The sequence below is a fragment of the Branchiostoma lanceolatum genome, chromosome 1, assembly GCF_035083965.1.
Source record: "Branchiostoma lanceolatum isolate klBraLanc5 chromosome 1, klBraLanc5.hap2, whole genome shotgun sequence".
Classification (NCBI taxonomy): Eukaryota; Metazoa; Chordata; class Leptocardii; order Amphioxiformes; family Branchiostomatidae; genus Branchiostoma; species Branchiostoma lanceolatum.
In genome coordinates, this window is record NC_089722.1 from 5,923,719 (window position 1) to 5,933,879 (window position 10,161).

At 40.4% G+C, this 10,161-nt stretch overlaps 2 protein-coding genes across 3 annotated transcripts in view; one reads left to right on the forward strand and one right to left on the reverse strand.

Annotated features, from left to right (window-relative positions):
• Positions 1–10,149, reverse strand: part of LOC136431006 (E3 ubiquitin-protein ligase E3D-like) — a 19,474-nt gene extending 9,325 nt beyond the window's left edge. Inside the window, exons 1-6 of the mRNA XM_066422188.1 lie at positions 10,126–10,149; positions 9,776–9,901; positions 9,069–9,347; positions 8,494–8,707; positions 7,774–7,837; positions 7,217–7,455 (exon numbers count right to left, since the gene is read on the reverse strand). Of these exons, the coding sequence (XP_066278285.1) occupies positions 7,217–7,455; positions 7,774–7,837; positions 8,494–8,707; positions 9,069–9,347; positions 9,776–9,867 (888 nt within the window). The 5' untranslated portion in view covers positions 9,868–9,901; positions 10,126–10,149. The remainder of the gene's footprint in view (positions 1–7,216; positions 7,456–7,773; positions 7,838–8,493; positions 8,708–9,068; positions 9,348–9,775; positions 9,902–10,125) is intronic.
• LOC136430977 (uncharacterized) lies at positions 15–5,962 on the forward strand. 2 transcript variants are annotated; one of them, XM_066422132.1, is made up of 4 exons: positions 15–594; positions 1,400–2,102; positions 2,252–2,309; positions 2,707–5,962. In XM_066422132.1, the coding sequence occupies exons 2-4, from the start codon at positions 1,425–1,427 to the stop codon at positions 5,733–5,735; spliced, it is 3,765 nt and encodes a 1,254-aa protein (XP_066278229.1). In that variant the 5' UTR covers positions 15–594; positions 1,400–1,424; the 3' UTR covers positions 5,736–5,962. The 2 variants fall into 2 exon arrangements, with proteins under 2 accessions (XP_066278229.1, XP_066278239.1); XM_066422142.1 differs by having other exon boundaries at positions 1,421–2,102.
• Positions 10,150–10,161: the final 12 nt, after the last annotated feature.

A 10,161-nucleotide genomic window follows, 5' to 3' on the forward strand; every position in this document is an offset into this window, starting at 1 on the left:
ACATTGGTGTAACACTTCAAACAAAGGGTCTCTCTGTAACTATTGTCACAGTATTAAAACTGAAACCTTGGTCAGTAGAGTTGTTAGTACTAATTAATTCAAATGTGTCACCACCTTTAAATTCTCACACATGAAAGGGAGCTGGGAGCCAAATTTTATCATTATGAAAACTAAATTCCAATTTTCCAATAATCTCCACGCAAATCAGTAGAGAAGTCAGGGCCTCTTTCTACCATGATATGCAAATACATGTTGACAATGTAACAACCTTTCCACATACAATGTGGCTGTTTATATTTTCAAATTGGCAGTTGCACCAACAGAGAGTTAAAATATACACAATGTATATGGGAACTTGCAGCCACAATGCCAAGTGACCAGAGGTGTAAACAATGAGGTAATAACTGAAATAGGTGATCTATTATGGTCATGGTTTACAGAGTCGGTCACAAGACTAACTGCTGATTTCCCCATGACTGCATGGAAAGTCCCAGAAAGTGGTACAGAAAAAAACAGAACTTTTCCGTGTAGAAGGAGGAAGAAACAGGTCTCCAACTGACTGGTTCACAGCTGTGGATTATCTACGACATCCAGGTGAGATTTAGACATGTCTGTTCATCAACAGGTTACAGTTCAGGGACTATATGGAAGTCTGCAAAGATTTGTATGTGTATTGTGGACTCTGGACTGGTGGGGTATATTAACAACGGCACAGATATTTCGTAGTATTTCAAGCTAATTAATGATCTCACTCTATCATTTGGGCATTACAATGATGAGAAGGTTTCAGAATACATGTATTAAGACAAGTTTACTTTATCAACACCTTCGAGTTCATTTAATAAAATACTATGGAGACTCTACATTTATATGATGGGTAATAATAGCAGATTAGTCCTTAGATTGACTTGAATAGAAATTGCATTCAAAAGAGTCTTAAACTCCAGAAGGGGTGTTATTTTTCAATAAATAAATACGTAATCAGCTGACTTTTATACAATTCTGTTTGTGGTGAATCAGGCGATATTTCTTGTTTTTCTTGTTGCCCCAAAAATCGAAGTTTGTAACCCACCTTTTTTCAGGCCTTGTCAGACACATTGTATTTAGCCATAGTCTGAGATCGCTTATTTTAATAATTTGATAAGAGAGTACTTGAATGCTTTCTGGTGTGCACAGAATTAGTGAGTACTTCATCGTATACTGTGAAGTAGTATGCATTCTTTACTTCCTAAAATTATCATTTAGTGAAAAAAAACACGCCGTTTTGGAGTTTATGACTTTAATTATAAGGGTTTCAATTCTTAATTTGTACCTCCAAGGTTAAAAAATACACAAATGTATCAAAGTAACAAAACTGTCTTAATCTTAATCAACAAATTTTTCTCTTCTTTCTTTGAAGTTTTTTTTTTTGTTAAAATAGTAATATGACCAGCCTGGCAGACAAGTTACAGAACCTGGAGTTGTGCCTCAAGAGTCAGTGTGACCAGGAAGTCAGTTATGGGCGGGCACTGAGAGAAGCAATTGTTTGCATGGACCCATTGATGGAGGTCGAAGTCCTGAAAAGTCTTGGCGACCTGCATCTTCAGAAAGGCAAGCTCGGCAAAGATTCAGGAGAGTTTGACAAGGCTGCTGCCCTGTATGCTGCCGCCTTACTGCGCTGCAAGGATCGCGACATGGGACAAACACTGGAACATCGTATCGACTACATGGAGAAACTCTCCAAACGACTGCTGCAGGGGTACACTCCACACTATCGGTGGTTGTCACAAGACTACTGGGGTACTGCTGACAACAATGTCTTAAGGGTGGCAGAGACTTGTAACAAATTAGACAGAAGTAACAACGAATACCAGCTTTCAGTTGAGGAGACTTACACAGAAACGTTAGTGACCGCAATAGAAAATAGCAACATCTTCTTGGAGCTTGAGGTTTTGAAATCTCTTGGAGATTTCTATCTCGAGAAAGGCAGGAAAAGCTCTGATGAAACCCAGTTCTCCAAGGCAGCTGCCATGTACGAGAAAGCCCTGATGAGATGTGAGGATACTGAGACAAAACAGACTCTGGACCATCGTATCCGTTATGCAAAGAAGATCAGGGAAATGGTGAGTAGTAATGAATAATATAACAGTTATGCACATGCCTCTCAAAAATGATCAAGTGTGTAAAGGCCTACACATCATGCAATTCGTGAAAAAAATCTTAATGCAAAAAGGATCATGACTCACCAGAGTGTAAACTTTGCATTTTACAGCACCTGGACAGGGCAGAACAACACTTTGCAGCTGTGCTCAAGACTGTTCACATCCTAGGTAAGTCTTTGTATAAGAAGTTAGTCCAAAAGGCATATCATTTTTTAGTCATCAATATATAAATACATGTAATATGATTCCAGCAGAGAAACAGCCCTCTGTTTACTGACATGGTCTTTATCCTAGCCTCTATCACTGCCTGTACTTCAAGCAAAAGCTGTAATGCGACTACATGTAATAATGAAACTCAAAACTGCAATCTTTGCACCTCTGATCCTGGGTATCTAGGTTTAGGAGCAATTTATAGGTAACAACAGCCAACAATATTGTGCAAACTTTAAGGGACATATACAATCATCTATCAAATTGTTGTAATGTCCCATTTAGATCTTTAATGTTTGCTGACAATATGAATCAAAGACAACGATTGATGACCTTTCTTTATCTTCTGTTCTAGGTCAACACAGAGAAGAGGCTGAGCCTCTATACCGGTTGGGTGATGTTTACCTGAAGAGAGGAATCCTGTCAAAAGACGGAAGTGATTTCACCAAAGCTGCAGCACTTTGTAATGCAGCACTGGTAAGATTAAAAAGAGAGGACATAGAGGAAGCAATCGAGAACATAACCCAATCATTTGTTAAGAATGTGCTGAATATTGTACAAATGGAGCACATAGATGATACAGAGAAACATAAATTGATGTTAAAGAAGGATCGGGATTATGTTGAAGGAGAAATCAAAAGGATTGATGAAAACTTAGATCCTTATAGCCTTGATGATGAAGACCCCGAGTTAAGAGAAATTGAGGAGCAGAGAGTGGAAGCAATCAAAACATTGTTTCAGACAATTGTTCATCAACGGAAGATGTTCATATCTGGGCTTGTAGATGAATGTATAAAGGTAATGGGCCCTCCTCCCTGTAAGTATGCCATAATAGGCTTGGGTTCACAAGCCACAGGATTGGTAACTCCATACTCTGATCTAGAATTTGCCATTTTGATAGAGGAGGAAAAAGACCATAATGATATGTATTTCCGCAACCTCACTCATTACCTGCATCTCAAAGTGATCAATCTGGGAGAAACCATTCTACCAGCTATGGGGATTAAGTCTCTAAATAATTTCTACTCAGACGACCCACTAGACAGCTGGTACTATGACTCTGTAACACTGCATGGGTTTTCGTTTGATGGAGCCATGCCACATGCATGCAAAACTCCACTAGGTAGGGGTAGCAATGGCACAGAGACAAGCGAGCTTATCCACACACCATGTCATATGGCCAACATTCTAAAAGACGACTTTATGGTCCATCTGAAGAAAGGCTACCATCTGGCTAGTATCCTGGGAAATGTGTCGTTGATCACAGGAGAACAGGGCTTGGTGGATGAGTACATGTCTTTTTGTACTCAGCAACTTCAGGAAAACAACGGGAAGATTCTTTTGGAAATGGCAAACACTGATTTGACTGAAAATGCACCACTGTTTCAAGTCAAAGATCTAACTGCCAGTCTGTTGAATGTGAAGAAAGAAATGTATCGATTTTCAAGCTTTGCAGTGTCCTGTTTGGCCCTACGTAATAACATACAACCGACAACAATCTGGGAGACTATTCAGAAGCTGGAAAATGGTGGGGTTGTTAATAGTGACAACGCACATCATTTGAAGGTGATGGTCAGCATCTCAGCAGAACTGAGGCTGCGGACATATACGAGTAATGGTGGCCAGGTAGAAAACATGTCAGCCTTATCGTCAGTGTCAGCAGACACAGACATTGGGGCAAAACTGAAGAAAGTATTTTACTTCTCAAATAGAAAGCAGCTCATGAGATACTATTACACAGCAAGGCCGTTGAAGCATTTGATTTCACGGCTGATTGACAGCCAGACACAAAAAGAGCAGTCATTTTTGTTTGACAACTCCTCTGAACTACATGCAGAGGTATATGCAAGTCTGTGTGACTACGAAAATTCTAAGATATGCACAGAGCTAACACTTCAGGAAAATCTAGCAAAATTTGGTGAGAATACTGCACATTCTGCCTTTGTCAAGTCATTTATTCAGTTGGGATGGGCTTGGACAAACCTTGGTAATCACAGAAAAGCTGTCGGTTATTACGAGCAGTCACTAGAGATGGAGAGGCTTATCCATGGTGAGAACACTGCAACACCGCATATTTGCATCTCACTTAACAACTTGGGTATCACCTGGAGAAACCTTGGTGATCACAACAAGGCTATCAGCTATCATGAACAGTCACTACAGATGAGGCAGAGTATCTATGGTGAGAACACTACAGGGCATCCAGACATTGCCGACTCACTTAACAGCCTGGGTAGCGTATGGAGTCACCTTGGGTATCACAAAAAGGCAATCAGCTATAATGAACAGTCACTACAGATGAGGCGGACTGTCCATGGTGAAAACACTGCACATCCTAACATTGCTTCATCACTTAACAACTTGGGTGTCATCTGGTGTGACCTTGGTGACTACAGAAAGGCGATCAGCTACTATGAACAGTCACTACAGATGAAGCGAACTATCTATGGCGAGCACACTGTGCATCCTGACATTGCTGACTTACTTAACAACTTGGGTAGCGCATGGATCCACCTTAGTAATCACAAAAAGGCAATCAGCTATTATGAACAGTCTCTACAGATGAAGCGGGGAATCTATGGTGAGAACACAGCACATCCTGACGTTGCCGACTCACTTAACAACTTGGGTGTCATCTGGTGTGACCTTGGTGACTACAGAAAGGCAATCAGCTATTATGAACAGTCACTAGAGATGTACCAGAGTATAAATGGTGAGGACACTGCACATCCTACCATTGCCTCCTTACTCAACAACTTGGGTGCCACGTGGAGCAAACTTGGTGATCACGGGATGGCCATCAAGTATTATGAACAGTCACTACAGATGAAACAGAGTATCTATGGTGAGGACACTGCACATCCTGACATTGCCGACTCTCTCAACAATTTGGGAGCCACCTGGAGTATCCTTGGTGATTACAGAAAAGCGATCAGCTATCATGAACAGTCACTAAAGATGAAACGCAGTATCTATGGCGAGGACACTGCGCATACTGAAATTGCCTCCTTACTTAACAACTTGGGTAATGCCTGGGATGACCTTGGTCATTTCAGAAAGGCAATTGGATATTATCTACAGTCACTACAGATGAAACGCAAAATCTATGGTGAGAACATTGCACATCCTGTCATTGCCTCCTCACTTAACAACTTGGGTGTAGCCTTTTGTAGCCTTGGTATTTACAGAGAAGCGATCAATTACTTTCAACAGTCACTTCAGATGAGGTGGAGTATCTATGGCAAGGACACTGCACATCCTGACATTGTCAGCTCACTTAAGAATCTTTCCCTTGCCTGGGGAGACCTTGGCAATCGTGTAAAAGCTGCCATCTATTCTTATCGTGAAAAGCAGATGAGACGGAAGTTGCAGAACCTAAGATGAGTAATAAGAACCAAAATGCCCCATCTCTCATACATTGATATGATAACTCATCATTTGGCTTAATTCATCATTTTCAAAGACATCAGATGGTATACCTGAAAAATCAGCTCCCATTTTACAATAGTTTGGCACTGTGGTAGATGATTGATTATGCTAGTTTGTTATTACATTCATTTTACTGCAGTTTGTTTGCTGTACGGGACAATAAATGTAAATGTAAATGACAATTACTGTATCTTCCTTTATCTGTATTGTTGTAAATTTTGGACAATAACAATTTTGCTTCAAGGTTGTCAAATGAGTATTTCATTTTGAAATCAAATGAATTATAACTAAGATGTTGGCAACAAAGTGGTAAAGGTTCCTATTCTGTTCCAAGTTAAAATGTCAGAGATTCGTTCCATAAGGGAATAAAATTTTGTAGAGAGCATCTGTAATAGTCTTAAATTACATCCTTTCTTTCTTTATTTATCCACACTGTCTGTCATAATAGCAGTTAACAAAAAACAACAGGTTTCAATAGAATATCTTCCTTCTCAAATCTTAATCCTTTTTTTAAGAAAATGACCAAGACAAAATGCTTGTACAGTACCCTTCATACACAGTAAAATCAATTGTGTCTTTATTGGTGAAACACTACATGCAAAGGGCCTCTCTGCAACAGTTGTGGTAAGTAGGAAGAACTAAAACCTATGTCAGGATGTGTCACTTCTACTTACTTGAACATATTTGTCACCACTTGTAAAATTGTCACACATATCTCTGAAAGGGGGGGGGGTCCCTGTGGTGTAGTGGCCTGCGCTTCTGTCTCTCACCACATCTAGTTCACCACACTTGGACCAGAAGGACTGGGGTTCAAGCCCCAGGTAGGACACCTCTGGACAAGAGGCGCATTGAGTCATACCAAAGACTTTATAAAAATGGTACATACTTCTGAAACATTATGGAAGTTAAACACACTTCACTGCCAGTGGACTAGCCCCCTGCTGCAGTGATTGCACCACAGTGTGGCCCAGGGCTATGAAACAGATATGGGCACCGCCCTATACATCAATAATGGTGTGGGAGGATTTTATCTTTTAACTAATCTCTGAAAAGGAGCTGAGATAGCAGAAAAGCAAGCATTATGAAAACTTGCAATGATACATTGTACTTTGAGATGATAATGCACTGTTTACCAGGTACCAGGTTCTGAAACAGCTGATGTGTTTACTTGGACAATCACATCATGGGAAGAAATTAACTTGATTACCTGGCAGCAGGAATCAAAAATTGTTAGAATGATTTGTAAGATTCAATGTTGAATACACACCCTTTCTGATGTTATTAAACAAGTAAATTTCCGCCCTAGGACCGGGTCCTGGAGACAGAAATTCTGAATAGTTTGCGGTGTGTTGATGTGAAGAGGCCGCCACCATATACAAAAAGCACTGTGAAATTTTAAAGATTTACAGTTACTGTTAGTATTACCCGATACTCACCAGAAGAAAGACGTCCGCCCTAAGGTCCTGTACGACAAACCTCAGGCAGTACTGTGACTCCGACTCCTTAAGAAGCTGCTGTGCCAAGACGCTATCCTGCTCAGGTGACGTGTGGCCAGGTGTGACAGGTGTGACAGGTGAGCAGGTGGAACCTTCCGCATGTAGTGTGATCTCAGACAGGTACAGTTTGATGGCACCTGGAGGCTGTGGTGTCTCCTGTGCTGAGGTGCTCTTTTTCCCTGCAAGGTGAAGATTGTTGATACATTATTATGTATTAAAGGCTCCATATGTTCATACATCAGCCATACTGAACATCGTGAAATATTTGTATCGGCTTGACATTAGAATTTTGCAGTTTTCATTGTGACCTCCCACTGCAAATTCAACACATTGCAAACATGTGCTCTGTCTTGCATGGCATAATGGTTGTTTCAACTACAAACCTAAACAATATAAATGACGCCTTTCCCCTTCTACTTCAAAATCAAGTCCCTGCAAATATAAATCAGTTTACAGTCCCCAACCAAACGATTTCAATCAAGACAAAGGTCACTGACCTGATGTGACCCCTACCCCCACCTGACTTCTACATCGTTTACATCTGACCAGTGGGACCTGTACCTGTGCAAGAAATGAAAAAAGAGTCTGTTGGTACAGTAGTTATAACATGATGCTGGTTGGCAGGAATTTTTTATAAGATAATGCAATTTTTCAAAGATATTGCAAGTTTGGGTCCAAAGCAAAAGAATAGAAAACATAGACAAAACAGCATATTTTTAATTGAGACATATTCAAGAAACCATGCTATTGCAGAAACAATGTACATGTGGTAAACACTCATTTTAAAACATTCATAAATTGATGTAAATGTGTGCAAAAATAATTTTCCTATGCCCAAAGCAGCAAAGCAATTTTTAGAATATACCAGTATTCAACTAAGCCTATGCCCAGCAGAATACCAAATATCAAGATACGGTTACACTGCTAAGGTGTTGCCAAAAATGTAGACAAACCATTTTGTCATCTGAAACAACCATGTTGTTGCTATGAATGGCCTTCGTATGTACAAGCATGTGCCCAGCAGTATACCAAACATCAAGATATGGTAACACCCCTGAGGTGTTGCCAAAAATGTAGACAAACCACTTTGTCCTCTGAAACCACAACGTCCACATTGTCGCTATTGAATATGTTTTTGGCATAACAAGAAAAAAACCTTAAGATAAAAACAGTTGGGCATACATGTATAGGAAAATACAAAATGAGTGTACACAAACCAATTTGTCCTCTGAAACAACCACTTCCACGTTGTCGCTATGAATGGCCTTCGCGTGTACAAGCACGTGTCCGGTACCGGTCAGGATGTCCGCCTGCCTGGGCGCGAGAGTCTGGGCGGCCATGTTCTGTGTGTCCTGACTCTTGTGACAGAAGCTGTGTGCGACCGCCTCCTGCCAGCCATCCGAGGGGAGGGGCAGCACTCTTTTAGCACAGCTGGGGGAGGGGGGGGGGGAGAAGTGCAGCTAGAGTATTACTAGTAGTAGGCCACACTTATGTGATTTTAGGGATGACATTGCCACATGTGCATTGACTTTGGCCTGTATTCCCAATTATGATGAAGTTGCTGAAAATCGTAGTGTCTATGATTCATTAATTAACAACAACAAAAATTGATTTAGTATCTCAAGACATCCTTATAGTATTGCCATTACAAAGGAGAAGTCACAAATACAAACTACTAGTACTAGTAGGTACATGATTGTATGAAAATGAAGTATGAAGAAGTTTAATCTGACATGTCTTCCAACAAAAACAAAATACACCAATCAGCATGATAAAAGAAATATCATATTACAATGATGGTTTGAGCAGTTGCTGTCCACACTTGGCGCAGCACATTCTGGTTTTGCCAGGCTTGATATCAGGTCCCTCCTCCTCCCCTCTTCCATCCTCCTCCTCCTCTTTTTGCTCCTCCTCCACCACTGACAGCCTGAGGTGTAGTCCATCCCCATCAAGCCACTTCAGTCCACTACAGGACTTGGGACGAACACGGAAGCCATCTGGAAAGCGATAGACGGACCCTCCGTCTCCGGATCCAACCGTGATTTTGTCTGGGTGAACGAGGACTGGTAGACTGGGTGAGATAAAAATATGAATATCTGATTAGTTTCTGGAAGGAGCTAATTAAAAGCTCCTTGGTTCCTGTATATATACTATAGTTAGCAACAAAGAATTTTAGTGAGGCAACTACTTTTTTATTAATCAGTCTAGTGTAATTGGAGACTGGTGCAACCGCGCAAAAATCAAGGCAATCAACAGATCTAGATACATGTAAGTTAGAACTCTAGATCTTTTTCTTATTGGTATCATTGTCTGTATTGCCAACAAGATTGCCAAGAGAGGCATTCTTAATTCCAAAACTTTAAGACAAAATCCAAAATCACCGTATGATCATGAAGTTTTAAATTATTTACTAGTAAACGACCCCCCCCCCCCCCAAACACACACACACATTTAACAACACTACAACATACAAGGGTTTGGGCACACTAGATAACACACCTTTTGCTGTCCTTTACGGCTTCTACAGGCAGTACAAAATGCGCAGCTCCAACTTGCTTCTGGATTTCAACAAACAGCGTCTTTCCTTCCATACTGGGAACACCATGTGGTCATCTTATCGGTCATCTAATCAAAACAACGTTTAGCTGTTTATAGTGCACAAAATTACGCCTGTAAAATATCTCCTCAAATATTCCAAGTGTGCACCATTTAGAAGCATAAATATATTGTAAAGCACTACGTTAATCATTTATGTAAATAGACATAGCTTATTTTGTTCAAAATGATGATTTAAAGAGGCATATACAAGTATTTAATTGAGCATAGATCAGCTGGCATTGAAATCTTACATATGGCCACCATTTTCAAGCAAGGGCAAAGTTCAC

What these genes read in the sequence shown, in the direction of transcription:
- LOC136430977 (XM_066422132.1), top strand. Translation starts at nt 1,425, where the DNA reads ATGACCAGCCTGGCAGACAAGTTACAGAACCTGGAGTTGTGCCTCAAG. An exon ending in CAAAGAAGATCAGGGAAATG is followed by an intron (nt 2,103 to 2,251) that starts GTGAGTAGTAAT and finishes TGCATTTTACAG; the next exon opens with CACCTGGACAGGGCAGAACA. An exon ending in CAAGACTGTTCACATCCTAG is followed by an intron (nt 2,310 to 2,706) that starts GTAAGTCTTTGT and finishes CTTCTGTTCTAG; the next exon opens with GTCAACACAGAGAAGAGGCT.